General features: G+C 61.8%; 1 protein-coding gene across 2 annotated transcripts in view; it reads right to left on the reverse strand.

Moving 5' to 3' along the window:
- The window catches only part of WNT7B (Wnt family member 7B), a 44,462-nt gene extending 36,193 nt beyond the window's left edge, over positions 1–8,269 (reverse strand). For both annotated transcript variants that reach the window (XM_054718580.1, XM_054718581.1), the window contains exon 1: positions 7,745–8,269. In XM_054718580.1, the coding sequence (XP_054574555.1) occupies positions 7,745–7,840 (96 nt within the window). In that variant the 5' untranslated portion in view covers positions 7,841–8,269. The remainder of the gene's footprint in view (positions 1–7,744) is intronic.
- Between the last annotated feature and the right edge of the window lie 14,287 nt (positions 8,270–22,556).

A 22,556-nucleotide genomic window follows, 5' to 3' on the forward strand; every position in this document is an offset into this window, starting at 1 on the left:
CTCATGGTCCTGCTTAGTCTGGGCAGCTCCTACCCATCCTCCCAAACCCAGTCTTGGTGTCACCTCCTCCAGGAAGCCCTCCGAGAGCTCATCACTCTCCTCTGAACAAACACACTCCTAAGAGCTGGGAATGAGCCTGCCTCCTGAGCGCTTACTGTACACGCGGGATGCCGCTGAGCACATCCCTGCACTGGCTGGCTGGATCCTCACACCCATTCCAGGAGGTGTGAGTCCCCGTGGGCCCCTCTGCATGGAGGACACAGCCGAGGCTCCAGGACACCCAGGCAGGACACGGAGGAATGGGGATAGGATCTGGGTTGCCACCTGGCCCCTTGGCCTCGTAAGGACTCACGGGAAACCTGACTAGAAAAGGGGCCACCTCCTGCGGCCCCAGGAAGCCTCGAGGAGCCCTCCCCACACAGAGGTCAAAGGGAGTCCTCTCCAGAACTCACTGCGCGCCCCCTGACTAGCGCTGGATGAGTCTCACATGGCAGTGACTTGTTGGGGTTCTCTCTGATGTGTCCACCTGAGTGGGGGTCCCTGGGGTTCTCTCTGATGTGTCCACCTGAGCGGGGGTCCCTGGGGTGTAGGATGTTGTCAGTTCTCTGGCTCTAACCCCCTGCGGGCACACCCACCCCCTCCAGCTGCTCACACTCTCAGAGCCTCGGACACGTGGGCCGACCTGAGTGTGCGAAGGAAGGCTCTCCCTCCCTAGCGGCGGACAAGGAGACTGAGGCCCAGAGAGGCCCGTGGGCCTGGCCAAGGGCACACAGCACGGCTCCTCCTGTTCCCTCCCGACAGACCAGCCAACGGCCGGCCCGGAGCTGCTCCTCCCAGGGCGACCTGTCCGCGCCTCCGCGGCGGCCCCGTTCTGCCCCCACACGGGCCGTGATGCCACGGAGGGAACCTGATTCACCCCCCGCCCCGGGTCATGCCCACAGGGCTTCTGGGCTGCGGTGGGCACCGCCACCAAGCCACGGCGGCGGAGCCAGGAAGAGGCCAGCCCGGGCTGGGCAGTGGTGAGTGCCCCCACCCCCCACAGCCAGGTGGTCGGTGAGTAACCGCCCTGTCACTCATGACTCACTCCGCTCCCCAGAGCAGGCGGTCACCACGAGGCTGCTACCGGAAGACCTGGGGGGATCACTCAGCCAACCCCACATCTGGGAGAGGGCGGCCAGGGCCGGAAGGACCTGCCCCGCACAGAACGTCAGCTCGGTCCTGGCACCAGGCCTCCGCCAGGCCCCCGTACCCGCTGACCTGGCACCGCAGCATCCTCTTGGCCTGCGGCCCCCCACCTGCCCTCCCCTGGCCCTCGCTGACCCGCCAGCCCTGGGAGCTTCTGCTCTGCCCGCGGAGAGGAGGGCGTGGTTGGCCAGAGCCGCCTCGCACGAGCTCATCGGGCCCAGCTCAGCACCAGGCATGGGGCGGGGGGGGGGGGGGGGGGGGGTCAAGGCCCTTCCAGGCCAGCACACCCGTCGGACCCAATCAGCGCAGGGCCCAGGCATGCATCTGGGATTCGCTGCGCACCGACCACAGCCCAGGACAGGGAGCTGGGAGAGCAGCCAGATGAAGGGCAGGATCAGCTGTCCGCCCGCGTGCGACCCCAGCAACGGGAGGCCTTCTGGAAAGTTCTCTGGAGGAGAAAGAGGCCTCTGCCCGAGGCCCCTCCTGCCCTGGGCATCCTCAGATCCCGCGGGCCCAGCTTCCTAACGGTCCCTTGACCCCAGTCCTCCGAGGACGTTGGCGCTGGAGGCTCACCTGCCCGCGGGCATCAGCTCAGCCTGGTCTCACCACCCGCACTGCCCTGCTCCCTCCATGGCATCATCGCATACACCAGGCCGTGCCCACCCAAACGGGCAGGGATGCTCCAGCCCCGCCCCCTCCTGGGAACAGCTGAGCTCTCTGCCCAGGAAGGGCAGGCTCAGCACTTTCTCCCCGGGGCCGGGAGCCCGGACGGCAGCTCCGGCTGGGCGGGCGGGCGGCTGCTGAAGGCAGGGCAGGGGCAGTGCCACTCCAGACCCAGTGCCGGCCGGGAACTCTCGGGAAAGCTGCTGCTGCAGGAGAATTCCCCAACCAAGCCGGCAGCGCGCACCGTGGAGAGAGCCCTGTGGGCGCAGATGGTGGCCACGGCAGGCCCGGATTTGGGGGCCAAACCCCAGGGAAAGCCTGGGGTCTGCGGAGGTAGACCGGCCGCCACCTGCCCCACAGCCCTCCGCGGCGGCCTGGCCCCGCCCCCACCGGCTCCGAGCCCCGTGCCCCCCTCCTTCTCTCAGACCTCACTGCACACCACCCCAGGAGTCAGGTCCCCGCCCTGCACACCTCCCCACCGCCCAGCCCCAGCCAGCTGGCTCCAAAGCGCGGGTTCTCTCGATTTAAGACTGAGGTGCCGGGTTCTGGGGGGGGGGGGGGGCTGCTGACCGCCACCCCCGACCTCTGAGAACCGGAGGCGGGGACCCACGGCCCGCCGGGCTGGTCCATTTCCTGGGAGCCGGCCAGCAGCAGGACCCTCTTCCCGAGCCCGAGTCCCCACCGCTCAGGCGGTCCCCGCCCGCCCCGCGCCCCGCCGGGGCCGCCGCTCCCCCCGCCCCAGGCGAAGCCTCCGCCGCGGCTGCTCGCCGGGCCTGGAGCGCTCTCCGCGCCCGGACCTTGTAATTAAGTCCCACAGCCCGGCCGACCGCGGCCTCGCAGCATCTGGCTGTGGTTGCGAACTTTTGTTTCAAGATGCGCGACTATTTATAGAAGGAAAACTGGTAGGATAGTAATTTCCTAGGAGCTGGAGGAGGAATTGGCTGCATCGCTATTAAAAGGGGGTGGGGGCGCGGCCATTTATTAGAACTGCGGCCGCGTGGGGGGAGGGGCGGCGCGGGAGCGGGAAGGCCGCGGTAGGCGACCCCGGACGTGGCCCGCGTGTAAAGGAGGGGGAGGGGGAGGGGAGGGAGGCAGGGGCGGGCGGCAGCGCTGGCTCTGAGGTTTAATCAGTAGCATCCAGCTGAAATTCCCCCAAACGGCGGTTCCATAAATCAAACTTCTTTTTACATCGGAGGCCAGAGCATATGCGTCCCATTAGGAACCCAGCGGAGCCACCGCTGCGCCAACGTGCCCCTCGGCTCCCGGGGCCGGGCCGGGCCCTGCCTGGAGCTGCCCGGAGCCGGAGCCGGAGCCGGAGCCGGAGCCGGGCGATCGCTGGCCCGCCCGCCCGATGCACACGCGCGCCCACGCTCCGCGCAGCTGCCCGGGCCGGTCGCGGGGCGCACCGGGCACACCTCGGTGGGAGCCGCACACGCTCACTCTGCTCCCCCTCACCCCCAGGTGAGGAGTGGGCAGGGATGGGCCAGGCCCCGCGCGGCGGCGGAAGGCGCGAGAAGCCGCAGACTCGCGGGGCAACTGGGATGCTCCCTGCCTGGTGGGGAGCGCGTGCACGTGTGCGCCCATGTTCCGCGGGGGAGCGGGGCGTGCGTGGGACTCTCTCCAAGGTGGCACCACAGTGTGGGCCGCGTGGGTGTCTATGGGGAGGGGGACAGCGCTGGTCCAGGACTCGGCTCGGGCGCAGGGCATCCCCGCCCCGCCCCAGAGCCCTCCGGTGCCTGCAGCCTGGCCTTGGGGGTGAATCGGGCCTCCGGGAAGCCACCTTTCCTCTAACCCGAAGCCACAGCGTCTCCCTGGCAAAGCTCCCCTCCCCGCCCCGTCCTCCACCTCGGGGCTTAGGCCGGCCAGGCGACCCAAAGCCCCCTGCTTTGGCGCGCGCTGGGCACCGGTGCCCCGCCCAGGACTCCCTGCCTCGTCCCCTCCCCCGGGCTCCCGCACTTGGGGCTGAGGAGGGAGGCCCGCCCGCCCGCCCGCCGCACTCACAGGTAGCTGCCGCTGGACAGCAGGAGGAAGATCTGCGGGCAGTAGACGGAGAGCAGCGCGCTGCGCGGCGACAGCAGCAGCATGGTGGGCCGGCGCTCCCGGGCTGGCAGGCCCCGCGGGCAGGGCGCCTGGGCCAGGGGAGGCCGGGGTCTCCGCGGCCCTCCCCGAGGTAGGGCGGCGGCGGCGGGCGCTAGGGACCCTGGCGTGCGGGTCCCTGCGCAGCGGTCTCCGGTGCCCCGCCGCCAGGGCTGCGCATCGCCCTGGGGCTGGAGCGCGGGGAGGGGGTGGGGCCGGCAGGGGACACCAGGGAGCCTCAGCCCCGACTGGACCTCCGTCCGTGGATCGGTCGGAACCGGCTCTGTCACTCGCGCGGCCTCACGTCTCCAAGTCTCCCGAGGCACGCCGCTGCCATTGGCCGGGCTGCCCCTACATCCGCCTCCCCGCGGGCGGGTGTTTTAAAGGGGAGGCTGACCCGAGCGCGCGGCGGGAGCCGCCCCCAGGGCTTGCCCAAACCGCCTTGGCTGGGACCCCTTCCCCGCAACTTGGGGAGCCACACAGCCCTGGCTGCGCTGGAGGGTGCACCTGGGGGGAGCGCCGGGGGTGGCCGCGCGGGGGCGTTCGCTCCCCCGGGGCTGCGCTGGGCAGCGTGTGCCCGTGGGCATGTGCCTGCCTGTGCCTGGGCGCCGGCAGCGGCGTGGGCGCGCCCGTGGGGCGCAGGTGTGTGCACACAGATGCACGGGGTGCGCCGCGCGCCCTGCAGGCCGGTGAGCCTGGCTGCGGGTCGCGGGCCCTCACGCTCCGGCCAACCAGGCCCGGCCGGCAGGGCTCACCTGTGCACATGCGCACTGGCGTCTGCAGGGTCGGCCTCCGAGTCTCTTCGGAGAGGCTGACAGTGGGCACGCACCCCAACAGGTGCACAGAGCCCCAGCTCTGGCTCCCCCACTCCTGCTGCTGTCCCTGAGGGAGTGGTGCAGTGAGAGTGGGACACCCTCTCCTGAGAACCCTCTCCCAGTGATTTCCTTTAAGCCCAGAAACACGGGCTGAGTTCCACCTCCATTGTCTGCCCGGCGTGGCTGCACCCCAGTGTTTCTCTAGATGCAGTGTAGCCCCTTTAAGCTGGGGCGAAGGCACAAAGCAGGCCGGGTGACAAGAAAAGAGAGGCCTCAGCAACATGGGGGGGGGGGTTTGGGGAATCCAGTCCTGCCCTCGGCCTCTCCCTCTGCGGAGACCCACCCCAGCACCCGGAGGGAGGGCTGCCTGCCCTCATTCTTTGGGGTGCAGGGCTCTCTGGCCCCAAGGCCAGGCGGCAGGCCTGGAGCAGGGCTGGTCTTGGGACTTCATGGCCCTGATTCCCGGGGACAGAGGGGACCCAGACTTCAGTGCACCCTCTGGGTCCTGGCTTGGCCTCTTTGGGGCTGGAGCTCCAGGCTGCTCAGTCCCCAACTGAGAAACGGTGACTCCCCGAAGCCGATGGCTTTAGAAGTGTGCAAATCCAAGGCACGTCTGGCCTTGGGACCCCCATCCCAAGGGACTGAGGGCCTAGTTCTCCATCCCTGCTGGTCTGGGACCCCTCCCAGGGGCTGAGGCCTGCACTGGCTGAGGGCCATGGGAGGGGGTACTGTGTGTGCACAGCTGTGGGCAGGCTGTGATCATGGAATATCCCAACACAGACCACCTCTCACACTCTGAGGTCCCCGGTGCGCTGTGGAGGCACCCAGGGGCCTGCAGCGGCTGTGAGGTCTCGGCATTAACAATAAGAAATGTGGGCCGGTGTGAGGGGACACCCCCCAGTCCCACACAAAGGCCCCCAGGACTAACCTTCACAGCGCCCAGGAAAGGAGGCGCTGTTACCCCATTTTTAAGATGAGGGCAGGTGGGCTGGGTAGTTTAAAGAGCTCAGCCAAGGCCACTGGATGAGGGGTGTGGGGGGCACTGCCCACCCAACCTCAACCTCAACGCACAGAGCTCCCAGGTCATTTAACCCCTGAGGTGACGGGCGGGGGGGGGGGGCTCCTCCTGGGGGGGGCTCCTCCTCCCTCCTCCCCCTTCCCCTCTCCCCCACAAGATCAAGGACGGGAGGGGGAGCTGGTGGCAGGGGCTGAGCCCCCTTGGGCCCTTAGTGGATCCCACAGTGTCCCTCTGGGTCCCCTTGCTCTCGGGGAAGGAGAGAGTGTGTGCTTTGGGGCCCCGGGAGGATGTTCCACTCCAGGTTCCTTGATGGGAGCGGAGGGCAGGGCCTGAGCCCCTCCGGCGCTCTCTGCACGCCCAGGGCTGGCGCGTGCCTGGGTGCACAGGCTGGGTCTCCCAGGCCCGCTTTCCCTACCCCCCCCCCACCCCCTACCCCCGCATTGGCCACCACCCAGGTCAGATGGACAGAGCGCAGTCCTGTTTGCAGAGGGGCAGGAGGCTCATGGTGTGTGTGGGGGGGGGGGCAGCCCTGGGAGCCCAGGCTGGGCACTGAGGGGGGGTGCGGGGTGCCGCAGAGCCCTTCCAGGAGCGGTTCTCAGGGCTCCCGTGGGGGAAGGGGTGCTGGGAAGGTGCTCCTCCCAGCTCTGCCCCTCACTCTCCTGGCCTTCCTTGCTGGGTGTCCGAATCCTTAAACACAGAGAGCCAGGGAGGGCGCGGCCTGGGTGCTGAGCAGCGAGCTGGGGGGGGCCTCATTAGGGGTGCACATTACTTTGGGGGGCACAGAAAGAGTAACCGCAGGGGCTGCTGGAGAGTCCAGAAAGCGGTCTCCCTCCCCACCCCACCCCCACCCGCACCCCCAGCAGGCTCCCTGCGCGAACTTGCACCTCCATAAACACACAGCCCGGGACCCGGCTCTGCGGAACCGAGGCCGGGACACACGGCTTCCGTCCTGCCGGCCTCAGTTTCCCCAGCTGCGACACGCCGGAGGGGCCGAGGGCGAGAGGGCTCTCCTCCCGCGGGGAAGCCGCGCCTCCGCCCGCGGCACCGTTGGGCCCTCCCGCCGGGACCCGCCCGCCTCCGGCTGCCGGCGGCGCACAGTAGGCGCGCTGGGAGCGGCGGGGTGCGGGGCCTGGGCGCCCCCGGCGAGTGCACCGCTCCCCGCGCCCCCCCTTCGAGCGAGGCCGAGTCAGAGTGTGTCTAAGGGAGATCGCAGCTCAACAGGTAAGGACTCGGCCGGCTTCAGGAATGTGGAAATACGACTCGGAGCAGCTACTGCCGCGAGCGCGGCCCGCCGGGCGCCCGCCCGCCCGCCCGCCCGGCCGCTCCAGGGGGAGCGCGGCGAGAGGGGGCCGGGCCCAGGGCCCCGGGAGGGCGGGGGCGCGGAGCCCGGACCGAGCCCGAGGCGGCCCGAGCGGCCGCGCGGCCCATCCCGAGCCAGCCGGACGAGTTGTCAAGGTGATTTCAACACGTCCGGGTGATGGATAGAGACGGAGGGCCGCGGCGGGTGCCCCGGCCTGCGCGCTCGCGGGCGGGGTGCGCGCCCCCCGCGCGCTGGGGCCTCCCGAACCGCCCGACGCACCCCCGCCCCCCGCCCCGGCGCGCCCTCCGGGCGGCGAGCGCTCGGCCCGGGCTCAGCGCCCGGCGCAGCCCGGGGGAGGGAAGGCGCGTCCCACCCCCGGGGCCTGGAGCCCAAACAGGTGGAAGGACGCGCCGGGCACGCTCGCCGCTACCCGCCAGCCCGCCCGCGGCCGCCGAGCGCCTGCCCTCCTCCTCCGGCCCCGGGCTGGGCGCCCCTCGCCAGGACCCGCCGCTCAGGGCTCGGCTGCGTCCGGGCTCGGCTTGGGCGAGGAGCCAGCACCCAGGCCGGCCCCGGATCTGGAGAGCCGCCCAGGGCCCACGCCGGTCCCGGCGTTCCCGCGAGGAGACCCCGGAGGCGGCTCCCGCGGCGGCCCGTCCCCGGCCGCGGCCCGGCCCCGGCGTTACTCACCCGAGCTTCACGTAGAGGACGCCAAAGCAGAGAAACACGTAAAAAATCCACTTGCGGAAGTTTCTGTGCATGATCCAGGGCGGGGGGCTGCGCCATAAACAGCGGCGGCGGAGGGGCGCGCGGGCGGGCGGGCGGGCGGGGGGGCGGGGGCCTGGCGGACCGCGCTCAGCCGGCGCTGCGGCTCCGGCGGCGGGCGAGGCGCGGGCACTGGGCGCGCGCTGCCACCATGGTGAGCCGGGGCGCCGCCGCCTGTGCCGGGGGAGTGACCTGGGCTCGGGGCGCACCCTCGCAGCCCGACTGAGCGGCCGCGGAGCCCCACGAGCGCCGGCGGGGACCCGGGCCCGGGCCCGAGAGCGGCGGCGGGGCTGGCGCTGCCTGTCCTGGGCGCAGCCGCCTGGGGCCGTGCGCGCCTCGCCGAGCGCCTCGGCGGCCAATGTGTCCGCACTTGTCGGCCTCCCCAGGTGACTCGCGGCCCCGGCGAACGAGCTGCGAGGGAGCGAGCGCCCCAGGTAGGAGGATCCGCCTCCCGCCCGCCCTCCTCGCTCGCTGCGCGCTCTCTCTCCCTCGCTCCCCGTCTCTCCCCTCCCTTTTCTCCTCCCTCCCCCGTGACACACAGACGCATCCACCCCCCCCCACCCCCTCCCCAGGCCGGCTCCCTTCCGACGGTCCTGCTGGGACGGGGCTGGGGGAGGGAGATTGGGTGCGGGGCGGGGGGGGGCACGGGGAGGGCGCGGCTCGGAAGAGACACCTGCGCGGGGCTGGCCGGCCTCTGCGCCCGCGGGATGGGGGTGGGGCGGGGGCCGGGAATGGACAGTACAGATCGTGACGGCCACTCAGCCTCCGGTTTCTGGTGGGGGAGGGAGAGACCACCCAGCCATACCTTGGTTCTGGCGCTCCCCCTCCCCCAGCACCGGGGTCCCCGGGGCCACACCCTTGGCCCGCAGCAAGGCCTCCCCGCAGACCTGGATCCGAGCTCCCCTCCAGCACCTGTCAGCACTGCTGCCTCCGGGCGGGGCGGGAAGGGACAGGCGCGGCCAGATGCGGGGGGGGGGGGGGGGGGCCTCAGGTGACCTGCGGGAGCCCCTCTACTAAGTTTCCCATCATCGAGACGATTGGGGGACATGGGGGCGCTTCCCAGACTCGGAGGGGAACTCCAGCCTTCAGGGGTCCCTGCCTCCCCTCCCCAGCCCCTGGCCCCTCCAGTCTGGGGATCCCCAGTGCGGGGCTGGAGAGCGGGAGGTCAGACCGGCGGGGCCCAGGCTGGAGTGAGGGGCCTGCTCAGCTGAAACCCTCGCTGTTGGGGTGTGGGGGTGGCAGGGACAGCGACCGGGAGCCTAACCTCGGGCCCCTCTCCTGCTCCCCGGGCGAGTGGATGGAGCCGCGGAGAGCTTAGTCCCCTGGGACCAACTGGGACCCAGACTTGCCAGGGTGGGAGTATTGGGGGGCGGGGTGGGGGTGCTGCAGTCACCCTGCGTCCCACCCAGCCAAGCTCAGGCAGGGACCTGGAGCCCAGAGCCGCCCTCCCCCGCCCCCTGCAGTCCCCGGCGACCCCGGCCCCTGATCCCCTCCTAATCCTTCAAATCCCCTGGACCTTTGCCATGACCCGGGCGGGCGCGGGCCATTCCGGCCCCTCGGTCAGAGGGGGGCCTGCAGCTGTGCAGAGCCGGCAGGACGCGGGGTTCCCAGACGCACGGGAGTTGGAGACAATCACAGGCAGGGAAACTGAGGCACAGAAATACGTGCAATGACCGTAGCAGCCTCACCCCCCGTGTCCCCTGCGGAACAGAAGGCGGAACTCTGGAGACTGGAGGGTCAGGGCCGAGCCCTCGCGGTCCGCAGCCGGAGGGGGTCGGCGCGGGGTAGGGAGCGTCGGAGGAGCTCGGACCCGCGGGCCGATGCTGCCACCTGGCGGCCACTGCGGGCTCAGACGCGGGGCCGCGGGTGCGCCCAGGCCTGGGGTCGCGGGCCACCCCGCCTCCCGGGGACTTGCAGACGGGCGGTGTCCCCACCCCGGCCCCGGCCCCCGCCGCCATCGTCCTCCGTCTCCTGCCCGTTAATAGGGCGAATCCTCGGGAGCCGTGGGTCTGCGGCGCGGCTTGGAGAGCCACGCAGTGGGGCCTCCTCCCACCTCCGGCCTCGGCCAGCCCCAGGCCCGGGGTGCAGGGACCCCATCGCCCACCCTTGTCCCCTCCAGGTCGACTCTGCAGGGTTGGGGCCGGGAGGTGAGAGGGTTACGGTCCGCGGGCGGGACACCGGGGTTGGTTCACGATCTCAGATACGCGGCGTCCTGCTGCCCCCTGCCGGCGGCGGGAGGGAACGGCGCCGGGCCAGGTTCAAGGACCGCTCAGGGGACCCGCTCCCCTCACCGGGCTGTTTCCCTCCGGCGTCTGTGCATGCATACATGCACGCATGCACCCATACATGCATACATGCAGGGAGCAGACGCAGCTGCCTGCGTTCCCAGGGCTAAATCCAGGGCTGCAGGGCTGCGTGACCCCACCTGTCCCTCCTCCCAAATGGGACTGCAGCTCTCCTCCCCCTGAGCAGGAGGGGCCACATGTTTAAGGCGGGAAGGATCGGGCGGAAGGAAGTAGAGGGGTCCCTTCTGCCAGGGATGGGGCTCCGGTTCCCACTCAATAAGGACAAGCCAATGCCCCAGAGGCGGCAGTGTCCAGAGAGGGCACCCTAGGGACCCCGGATGGGTCTTAGGCACCTTTGGGCCCAGCAGGGCAAAGTTCCCAACGTCTGCAGCTCGTGTTTCCTCGTCTCCATGCGGGGGGCCTGTAACCCCGCAGCCCCAGGGCTTCTGGCAGGGGGATGAGCTGACCGAGAGCAGACGGCGGGCACTCGGTCAGTGCGGGTCCAGCCTGGCACCACCTGGCCCCTGCCTGGCCCTCCTCGGCCTCATCACAGGCCCTGGTCCTCTCCTCTCTGTCGCCTGGTCTTTCCTTTTGTCACTTGGACACATTAAGCCAGCTCCTGCCCCAGGGCCTTTGCACACGTTGTCCCTTCAAGTGCAGTGCTGTCCCCGGTTCTGTGAGGCCCCAGCCCACATGCCCCACGTCAGAGGGGCCCTCACATTCCTCCCTCACAGTGCTCACTGGTGTTCTGTATCATAACACTTTGCTGTCCCCCTGGTGACACGGAAGGCAAAACCTGTCATTATCTGAGTCCTGTCCATCGCCAGTCGGTAAGCTCCCTGGGGACCACCTCCTTGTCCGCTTTGGTTCCCGCTCTGTCCCCAGGGGGTAAGGTCGAACCTGGCACATAGTAAGTGCTCAATAAACCGTTGGTGGGCGAATGAATGGTTTCCCAGGAGGCCGCTGGCATCCAGGCCTGCCATGTTGCAAACGAGGGAGACCAGGGACCTGACAGGGACTCCTTTGAACCTTGAGTTTGACCTCAGCCACCGCCCCAGCATCCAGCACACCCTCTGCTGGCCGCCTTTCTCCGCCCCCTCCTTGTCTCTGGCTCCATTGACAAGCATTTCCTGTGCCCCCCAAATCTCTACTCAGGCTACACCGGGCGTGTATGGAGCCCCTTCCAGATGAGGAGCACGTGCTTGCCTGGTGGAGCTCAGGCAGCCTTGTGAAATGATGCTGCTAAACCCATTGCACAGGTGAGGAAACTGAGGCAGAGAAGGAAGGGCTTGGCCGAGGCCACACAGTTGGCGGAGCTGGGATTGGAGCCCAGGCCCACGGGGCCCAGAGCTGGGCTTCTCTCACTTCACTCTCAGCCTCCGGGGAGGCGGGGCCTGAGCCTCCGGAAGTGGAGCCCCCGTTCAGGGGGACACTGGGTGTGGTGCGAGCAGAGGACGAGGCCACGAGGCCCCACTGGGTGAAGCCCAGGGGCAGTGAGGTCCCTGAGGGGGGCCTGGAGAGGAATGGCGGCGCAGGGGTCAGAATTCTAAATGGCCCCCAAGATTAAGGTGACCAGATTTTAACATTGGTAAAGCGGGATACCATTGACCGGGGGGGGGGGGGGGGGGGGCCTTTTTTAAAAAAATATATATTTTTTATTGGTTTTTTTACAGAGAGGAAGAGAGAGGGATAGAGAGTTAGAAACATCGATGAGAGAGAAACATCGATCAGCTGTCTCTTGCACGCTCCCTACGGGGATGTGCCCGCAACCAAGGTACATGCCCTTGACCGGAATCGAACCTGGGACCCTTCAGTCCGCAGACCGACGCTCTATCCACTGAGCCACACCGGTTTCGGCCCTGGGGGGACGGGGGGAGGTTCTTGATTAAAAATTTGGTCTATATTGTAATCGCTTTTGGTTTTTTTAATAAAAGGAAATTCACTTCTTAGATCATCGTTGAATTTGCATCCTCTTTTCTTACTCATTATGTTAAAAATCTAAAAAAATAATTTAAAATTATATTATAAATTATTATATACATGTTGCTTAAAAACACAGTAAGTAGGTACATAATTACATGAACATATTTTATTGTTAGTTTATAAATTAAATTAATTTGATTGTTATAAAGTAACTATATTTTAAAAATTATTTTAATCCTATATTTCTTTCTAAATAATAACAATACTAACTTGTATTATTTTTCCTCTGAATTTGCCGTAACATAAGTCGTAAGTATCACTTTCAAGGCCGGCACTAGACTTTTTGCCGCCACTATAAAATATAAATAATACGAGTACTGTCTGCTAAATTCAAGAAAATTTATATATTTATGAAATAAATAAATAAATTACTTACCTAAATTATCTGAATAGCTGATTTGTAATGACATCACTTGTTTAACTAGCTTCCTAGCACGCAGTACGATGTGTATCGTCTGAGAGACAGTTACAAAATGTTTTTGTCGTTGCCAATCCCCAAAAAATGCCATTGTTCATTAAGTCCCAACAATGGTGGTCGAATTCTAACAACTGACCAACAATGCGAACTTTGATAAGCAGTTCTCGATAATCAGTTCTCAACAATTATTTGTTATTATTAAAGATTAACATTATAAAATTAACAAAAATAATATAAAACTCATATCCTGGCTAAATAGCCACGTGGCCACCGAAAACCGTATATTCCCTTCCCGTTCTCCCGCCGTTCCCTAGCTTGTCGTGCATTCTTTCCAAAAATCAGGACTTTTTAAAATGCCGCGGGACGCGGGACAAATTGTTAAAAATCGGGGCTGTCCCGCCAAAAGCGGGACGTCTGGTCACCTTACCCAAGATGCCCTGCCCTGACCCCAGGGACGGGATGTGGTGATGTGAACTTGTGTCACGTGGCAAAGGAAGTGATCACGTGACTGATCAGCTGACTTTGAGTTCATCACAGGGGGGTTAACCAGTGGGCCTGGCCCAGTCACATGAGCCCTTTATTTTTTTAAAAATATGTTTCTATTGATTTTGGAGAGAGTGGATGGGAGAGGGAGGGAGAGATAGAAACATTGATAGGCCCAGCCGGTGTGGCTCAGTGGTTGAGCATCAACCTATGAACCAGGAGGTCACGGTTAGATTCCCCGTCAGGGCACAGGCCCGGGTTGCAGGGTCGACCCCAGTGTGGGGCGTGCAGGAGGCAGCCGATCAATGATCCTCTCTCATCATTGATGTTTCTCTCTCTCCCTCTCCCTTCTTCTCCGAAATCAATAAAAATATGTTTTAAAAAGAAAAGAAACACTGATGAGAGAGAATCATCCATCAGCTGCCTCCTGCACGCCCCTAACTGGGGATCGAGCCCACAGCCCGGGCGGGTGCCCTGACCGGGAATCGAACTGTGACCTCCTGGTTCACGGGTTGACCCTCCACCACGGAGCCAGGCCGGCCGGGCACGTGAGCCTTTAAAAGCAGAGTTTTCTCGCTCACGGCAGAGGGGCAGGCAGAGGGGCTCAGAGTGAGGTGGACGTGCCAGAGCCAGCTTCGGAGGCGGCGGGGACCTCGCGTGAGGAGTCCAGGGGGCACCCGGGAGCCGGCAGCCAGCAAGGACACGGGGACCTCAGCTCTGTAGCCGCAGGCCCTGCCTCTGCCCCAAGGAGCCTGGGTCCTTCCCAGCCCCGTGAGGGGCGCCTGGTCTCTGGGACCCTGAGCGGAGCCCCCTGTGGGACATGCTGCCTCTGGCCGCGCAGCCTTCGGGGCAGGAATCCAGGGGCCGGACCGGCTGCTGGCGCCCAGGGCGAGAGGAGACCTGACTCTGGGGGCAGACCCGGGTTTAGGGGCGCTGGGAGCCATGGAGGACTTGAGAGGCGGCTGGATGGAGTGTCTCCCACTTGCCCGCCGGCTGACTCCTGGGATCCTCCAGGGCGCCCTGGGGAGGGGCCTGCGAGTGCGCGCCCGGCCCCCCGGCCCCTCGGACCCGTGCACACGCGGCTGAAGGTTCTGAGTCCACATCCCAGACCCGCTTCGGGCGCGAGGTCTTCCGAGTCCCCTTGGGGTTCCCAGCCCCCTCGAGGGGCAGGGCCCGCGTGTGGAGGCGCAGGGCACCCTCCGGTGAGACAGACCTGGAGCCCACCCAGGGGAGGGGAAGAGGTCGTGGGAGATGGAGGAGTTCCGGGGGAGCCTGAGAGAGCCTCGGGGAGCCCGCCCCCCGCCCTCGGGGCCGAGGCCTCCCCCAGGCTGGGCGCGACTCCACAGGGCACCCTGGAGCCCGAGGACCCAGCGTGGGTGCACCCAGAGTACACTGTGCAGGCCACCCTCTGACCTCTGACCTCTGGCCTCCGTGGGGGTTATGGCTCCAGGAGGGGAAGCATCGGGTGGAGGCCCAGGGCCACCTGGTGAGTGAACTTGCTGTTTGGCTCTGAGGTGCCAGGGGCTGCGGAGGGAAGGGTCGTTGCCTTGGTGACTGGGCTGGCCCTCCGCCTTGTCCCCAGCCCTCAGTGGGGCCATCGCCCCAGGTGCCAGGAGACAGGGGCACAGCAGCCCGCCAGCCACGGGAGAGGCGCCCCCTCTGCTGCGTCCACCCGTCACCCTCCGGGGTGAGGGGTGCTGTTCTCGCCGCCGGGGGCACCTGCCTGACCGCGAGCCCTCCCCGTGCGGCCGGGGGCCGCGGCTCGCTCTGGCCCTGAAGCCAGAGAGCCGGCAGCACAGGCTGGGGGGGGGGGGGGGGGGGGGGGGGGGGGGGGGCAGGCCGGCCGCGCACCTGCTCAGGCGTCTGGTCACAGGGTGAGCTGCTCCCGCTGCCTGCAAACCCGCCTGCTCCGCTGGGATAAAGCAAAGCCTCCCCCGAGCAAGGCACGCAGGGAAATGTGCCCGGCACCCCTCGGCCTGCAGCGGGGTTCCCCCTGACAGCCCAGGCCACCACCTGCCCCTGAGAGCCACAGGCTGGTGATGGCCGGAGTGGTCCCCAGTCAGTCCTGCCTCTGCGCCTCTTCCCGCTGTCCCCCACCTGGACGCTCCCCTCTCCTCCTCTCCCCTCTCTCTCCTCCCCCCTCCTCCCCTCTCCTCCCCTCTCCCCCCTCTCCTCCTCTCCCCTCTCTCTCCCTCCCCTCTCTCTCCTCCCCTCCCCTCTCTCTCCTCCCCTCTCCTCCCCTCCCCTCCCCTCCCCTCTCTCTCCTCCCCTCTCCTCCCCTCCCCCCTCCCTCCCCTCTCCTCCTCTCCCCTCTCTCTCCTCCCCCCCTCCTCCCTCTCCCTCTCCTCCCTCTCCTCCCCCCTCCTCCCTCTCCTCCCCCCTCCTCCCTCTCCTCCCTCTCCTCCCTCCTCCTCCCTCTCCTCCCCCCTCCTTCTCCTCCCTCCTCTCTCTCCTCCCTCTCCTCCCCCCTCCTCCCCTCTCTTCCCCCTCCCCCCTCCTCACCTCTCCTCCCCTCTCCCCCCTCTCCTCCCCTCTCTTCCCCCCTACCCCCTCTCCTCCCCTCCCCTCTCTCTCCTCCCCTCTCCTCCCCCCTCCTCCCCTCTCCTCCCCTCTCCTCCCCTCTCCTCCCCTCTCTTCCCCCTCCCCTCCCCTCTCTCTCCTCCCCTCTCTTCCCCCCTCCTCCCCTCTCCTCCCCTCTCCTCCCCTCTCTTCCCCCTCCCCCCTCCTCCCCTCTCCTCCCCTCTCCTCCCCTCTCCTCCCCTCTCCTCTCCTCCCCTCCCCTCTCTCTCCTCCCCTCTCCTCCCCTCTCCTCCCCTCTCCTCCTCTCTCCTCCCCCCTCCCCCCTCTCCTCCCCTCCTCCCCGCTCTCCTCCCCTCTCCCCGCTCTCCTCCCCTCCCCTCTCTCTCCTCCCCTCCCCTCCCCTCTCCTCCCCCCTCCCGTGCTCAGTGGACTCGGACACTGGCCTGCAGAGGCCTGAGGCCGGACCCAGCCAGGAGGGACGCTGAGAGCCAGGCCAAGGCCTCGGACGTGTTCCCGTGAGGGCTCGAGGCTGGGCCGGGGCCGCCCACCTGCGCTGAGGCTCCTCACCCGCGGCTCCAGGGCACCCGGGCCGCGTCCTCTCGGTGCTGGGCGCCGTGCTGGGTGCTGCAGGGGGCGTGGCCTCCACCCACTAAATGCTGTAACACACACACCACTCGCCCAGGTGCGGCCACCCACCGTGTTCCAGGCACCGAGAACCGGCTCTGGCTGTGAGGCGCGGTTCTGTGTGTGGAGGGGACGGGTCTGTCTGTCTTGCTGCATGGACATCCCCAGGACGTGGCCTGGTCTCCTGGGTCTGCCGGGCTCCAGTGGGGTCACGGGCATGCCTGAGCTTCCGCGTGGGGGAGCAGAGAGTCCAAACAAGAAATTTCCCTTTGCCCTAACCGTGTGGCTCAGTGGATAGAGCGTCGGCCTGCGGACTCAAGGGTCCCAGGTTCGATTCCGGTCAAGGGCATGGACCTTGGTTGCGGGCACATCCCCAGTGGGGGGTGTGCAGGAGGCAGCTGATCGATGTTTCTAATCCTCTATCCCTCTCCCTTCCTCTCTGTAAAAAATCAATAAAAAATATATTTTTTTTAAAAAGAAATTTCCTTTTAAGCCAGTGACATGGCATCCACATCCCTCTGCCCGCACCCCACTGACACCACCCCTGCCCGCACCCCACTGACACCACCCCTGCCCGCACCCCACTGACACCACCCCTGCCCGCACCCCACTGACGCGGCCCAGTCTATGGCCGCGCAGCTGCTCTGGGGCTGGGAACCCTGGTCACAGCTGGGTGCCGGCCGGGGCCGCTCCCACTGGACAGAACAGGTGGCACCCAGACACCAAGCGGGGGGAGGGCACGATGGATCGTGGAGGAAAACTGGCAGCTCCTCACATCCCTGTAGATGCCAGTCCCCTCCCCGGTCCTCCCCACACGCCTGACCCCCCCACACACACTACTCACTATTCTTTTTTAAAAAAATATATTTTATTTATTTTTTACAGAGAGGAAGGGAGAGGGATAGAGAGATAGAAACATCGATGAGAGAGAAACATCGAGCCCTAGCCGATTTGGCTCAGTGGATAGAGCGTCGGCCTGTGGACTGAAGGATCCCGGGATCGAGTCTGGTCAAGGGCACATGCCCAGGTTACAGGCTCAATCCCCACTGGAGGTTTGGGGGGGGCGTGCAGGAGGCAGCCGATCAATGATCCTCTCTCATCATGGATGTTTTCTCTCTCTCTCCCTTTCCCTTCCTCTCTGAAATCAATAAAAATATATTTTTTAAAAAAAAGGGAGAGAGAAACATCGATCAGCTGCCTCCTGCACACCCCCCACTGGGGATGTGCCTGCAACCAAGGTACATGCCCCCGACCGGAATCGAACCTGGGACCCTTGAGTCCGCAGGCCGACGCTCTATCCACTGAGCCACACCGGTTAGGGCTCTATTCACTATTTTTATGGGCCCTCCGGGGGGCTCCTCATCGCTTCCACCGCTCCTGGTCTAGAGGGGGCAGACGGAGCTCCGTGGCTTAGTCCAGGAGGCCTTACCCCCAGGGCCAGCTCCTGCCGACCTGCCAGGCATCCCACAGCGCCACCCACCCACGCGAGCTGTATGCGGCCCCACGAAGGCCATGCCTCCGGCTCCCGCACACGCAGTTGTCCTCTTTAAGTGTTCTTCCCAATACATCAGTCAGCTCTAGTGAGGTTTGACCGCATAGTGAGGCAAAACTCAAAAAAGCAGTTCTTTTTTTTTTTTTTTTTTTTTTTTTTTAATATATTTTATTGATTTTTTACAGAGAGGAAGAGAGAGGGATAGAGAGTTAGAAACATCGATGAGAGAGAAACATCGATCAGCTGCCTCCTGCACACCCCCTACTGGGGATTGTTGGAGAGTGGGAATTTTTGAGCATTCCAGAGAGGCCGTGGACTATGCCCCAGATAGAATTGTCAGTGCTGACACCAGGCCAGGCCTTGAGATATGGTCTCATGACCCCTTCCCAGCACGTAGCCTTCTTTCACAGAACACTGTCAGCTTTCTGAAGAACAGGATGACCCTGTGAATAACATGGTCGTCATTGGCTTGATCCTGACGTTGCTTGGGAAAAGTGTTTTGTCTTGGGTTACTTGTTCTGTAAAAACCGGATGTGGTTAATGTGCTTAAAAGCGGTCCTACACAAAGGGTCGCTGCTGCTCTCTGGTCTTCCTGCGTGGAGAATGGCAGAGCAGTCGCCGGGTTGTCCGGCCACCCGGCTAATAAAGGCTCCCTAAATTTTAATTTGGTCTGGGCTCCAGTGGTCATTCACTCGCATCCGCTCCACAACATTTGGAGATGCCCCAGCGAGATCACCAGCCTTTGACTGGTCCTGTGACCAGAGCCCACCGGGGTCCCCGGACTCTCCGAACCAGGGGGAGATCTCTGAGAGACGTTCCTCAGCCCCGGGACTGGCAGAGGCCGGAGACCCCGTCTGCTAAATTTCCTGATTGACTGATTGGAGCCACCTGGATCTGGTTCTTACCGGTAAGAAACTTGTTTCTGGTTCTGTTCTGTGGGTGCCCATCTGGGGTCTCTGGAAGGCTGGACGCAGCGCAACTTCCGAGACCAGATCCCGGTGCACGACGGTGCCCGGTGATCCTGTTTGGTTGTCTTTGTCTTTGTTATTCTGTGTTATTGTGGTCTAATTGTCTTTATCATTAGAATGGGTCAGTCTGCTTCATGTTCTTCTGTCTGTACTCCCCTGCATGTTTTTTGAAAATTTTCAGGAATTCAAGCGGCGAGCAGATGATTATGGAGCTTCCGTTAATGCTTTTGATTTACAGAAATTTTGTGAGCGGGAATGGCCAACTTTCCCATATCCCAGTGAGTGGAAGGGGGAGCTTGATCACCTCCCCTAGGTCAAAAACTCAGACTGTCTGGTGTATAAATGTAAGTGTGAGAGTATTTGTTATCTCTTTCTGTTGTTTAATTTGTTTAAAGATAGGGCGGACCTGCTCTGACGGAATGCAAAAGTCTTTAGCAGCTGCTGAGACACCTTTTTCTCAGAGTCTTTTGTTCTCCGTCAGAGAGGGAATCAGCCCACTTAGTAATAAAAATTTCTGTCTATGTTTGTATAAGTAAGGGTTTCAGTTTGCTCTGATTTGTGAATTTGCTGTATTAAATTGAAATTTTGGAATTCTAGGGTTAATTTGTGAAGGTTGCCAATCCAGAGAAGTTTAAGCAAAGGCTTGTTGGGTTGAAACTTCTCCGGAGCAGGTATAGAAAGGGTGGAGGCGGTAGAATTCACTCTCAGCCTGCTGAGCTAGAGAAGCCCTAGGCTGGGGGACAGAGAATGTTTGGAGATATCAGAAGTGGTGAAGGTTGAGATCCTCTGCGGCCTTGGAGTAAAGAAGGAAAATCTGGGAGGGAGAACAGCTGTTCCTTAAGTGTAAAAAGCCTAGTTATACAGAGTCTCAGAAAGCTTGGCTTATTTCCCCTGCTAAGGACCGAGTAAATGGTTAATGCAGAAAAGGGGGAGAGCAGGGAGAGATAGGTTTTTGTTGATTTTGCTGGGTACAACCAGCTCTGCTGGCGTCCTTGGTTTCTTGCTTATCTGAACTCTGCTGGCAAAACACAGTGGATCTTCCTCTGCCCGTTTTCTTCTCTTTAACCTTCCAATGCACATGAAGACTGAGCCTGGCAGGGTGTGGTTACTGGGTACTTCTTGGGCGGTGGTAGAATATTCAGCAAAGGAACTTTAAGATATAATATCTTTAATATTTAAGTTTTAAAAAATCTGTCTCTCAAAAAGAAATATTTTTACCAGCTCTTAGTTTTATCACAGAAGGTCTAAGAAATTCTGGCTGTTTAGTTTTTAGGATTCATTAAAGGATTAAAGTTTCAAAGAATAAGGAATACTGAGTAGAAGGTCTGAGGCATGGTTATGCATTTTTAAAGGACATAGAAAGAAGGTTTAAAGGCTAATTTAGAAGTATCTGTTTCAATAGAAGGTTGTGTAGGTATAAGAAGGAGAAGAGATATGTTGTAAAGAAATCAAATAATGCAGGCCAGTAAGCCAGGAAGAGTAAATAATTTGCATTCTACCTCCCTAAACAGAGGGTAAATAGCTTATGCCAAAGTACTTTGTGAGGGTCTAATAAAAGAAATCTAACAGTTACTGTTTTTTATAATTTGAAAAGTCCGTAAAAAGGACTGGCAAGGAAAATCAGATCTTAAAGCAGGTCAGTATATTTTTCTCCTTATACAATTCCTCCGAAATTTGGCAATACATTTCTTTGCATAAATACAATAAGACCGGTTTCCAATAGTGGTTTTATTAACCAGAAACTTTGACTGGATTATCATGTTTTAAAGAGCCCTGTCTGAACTCTGAAGACTTGAAGCCAATAAGAGTGCCACGGAGAAAGCCTGGTATCCTGCTTGGTAGCCCTGAAAATAGCTGGTGCTGGAGCATCAGGCCCATATCCTACCATCACTGGCGGTTGGTCAGAGTAGAAGGGGAGCAATAAGGGCGCCTCTGCGTCCCTGCGGGACCCCCAAGCACTCTGAGCCGAGAAGAGTAGGAGGGCTACTGAGATGGGCCTTCCACTACAGGTGAGGATTCACCTAACTCAGAAGGTACTACAGGCAGGCCTGACGGCAGCTGGATGGCTTGGCTTCCTGGCCCTACGGGGCACATTAAGATTCAATCATGAGATTCCAGCAAAGGTGGTCAGTTACCATTCTTGTTATGTTTATGCAAACAATCAGGCCAAATTAAATACAACAGATAAATTAATCTTGATTTGGATAAACATAGGGGTAATTTTGAGGAGAAAAATTCTACTTCAATATTAGTTATTAAAACTGAAGGGTTTTCTTTCCCTTCCACCAGACCATTTGTTACAGTTTGTCTCCACCGGGTCACAAGCCCACCTCCTTCTGTGCCCAGGCCTTATTGTCCCTCTGACAGACAGCAAGGATCTCTTGGCTCTGAGAGAAACTTCTGACCCACCTCAGCAGGAAGTAGCTAGAAGAGCCTAACGACGTCCATTTTCCCTAAAAGAATTCAGAGCCAGGATCCTTGAGGTAATATATTAGGCAGTTAGACAGATATGAGCAGAGCAAGGACGATGGGCCAACTAGCACTACCAGATATAATTAAGTCTTTCCATCTCTACCTATGTGAGACAAGGGGACTCCCCAGAAGCAAGAGGGAGCAAGGCTGCAGATGAGGCTGCCCTAAAACCAGTGGGGCCTCTACAGATTCTAGTGACTCTTCCAAACCCTGACCTACCCACCTCACCAGCTTACATGGAAACCCAATCTAGAAAAGCTGAAATCCGTAACCAATCTTTGCTCAAGTTCTTACAGGCTTCACAGTCTACCCAGAAAGCAGTCCAGAAGCATCTCTGATCCGGTCCATCCTTCCACCCTGGTGACTCTGACTGACTCCTACCTGGAAAGGACCACCTCCACAGCAGTCAAGGTCGATGGGATCCCGACGTGGCTTCATCACACCCAGCTTAAGACAGCCCAGGCAAAATAGAGAGTCCAAAACTCTTCAGACCCTATAAAGATTAGTCCTGGCCCTCATTCTGGGCCCTTATCTTATAAACAGGCCCACTGACTTTATTCAGCAGAGAATTAATTCTATCAAGCTTATAGTCCTCATAGGTCAATATAACTCCCTCATCAACAATGACCCAAAAGAGTCAATGATTTGACTCATGTACATAAAACCAGTGGGGAATGTTGGAGAGTGGGAATTTTTGAACATGCTTCCAGAGAGGCCGTGGACTATGCCCCAGATAGAATTGTCAGTGCTGACACCAGGCCAGGCCTTGAGATATGGTCTCATGACCCCTTCCCAGCACGTAGCCTTCTTTCACAGAACACTGTCAGCTTTCTGAAGAACAGGATGACCCTGTGAATAACATGGTCGTCATTGGCTTGATCCTGACGTTGCTTGGGAAAAGTGTTTTGTCTTGGGTTACTTGTTCTGCAAAAACCGGATGTGGTTAATGTGCTTAAAAGTGGTCCTACACAAAGGGTCGCTGCTGCTCTCTGGTCTCCCTGCGTGGAGAATGGCAGAGCAGTCGCCGGGTTGTCCGGCCACCCGGCTAATAAAGGCTCCCTAAATTTTAATTTGGTCTGGGCTCCAGTGGTCATTCACTCGCATCCGCTCCACAACAGGGATGTGCCCACAACCAAGGTACATGCCCTTGACCGGAATCGAACCCGGGACCCTTGAGTCCGCAGGCCGACGCTCTATCCACTGAGCCAAACCGGTTTCGGCAAAAAAAGCAGTTCTTAAATACGATTAATGTGTGCGTTTCTTTCCCATGACAGATGTCTGCCGGTGGTCTTGATCCGCCATCTAGAAGGGTCAGGAATCTGGAGAAGGGCTGTGTGTAAATTAAATAAGATTCCAGAGACGAAACATAATTTTGGAAGGCATTTCGGGGGCCAGAGGAGCCTGGCTGAAGAAACCAAGTTCTCTCTCTCTGGACCCCTTGCTTTTTGTTAACACAAACTGTCCTAAGGCAAGGTAGATAAACATCAAAGGC

Source organism: Eptesicus fuscus, chromosome 7, assembly GCF_027574615.1.
Source record: "Eptesicus fuscus isolate TK198812 chromosome 7, DD_ASM_mEF_20220401, whole genome shotgun sequence".
Classification (NCBI taxonomy): Eukaryota; Metazoa; Chordata; class Mammalia; order Chiroptera; family Vespertilionidae; genus Eptesicus; species Eptesicus fuscus.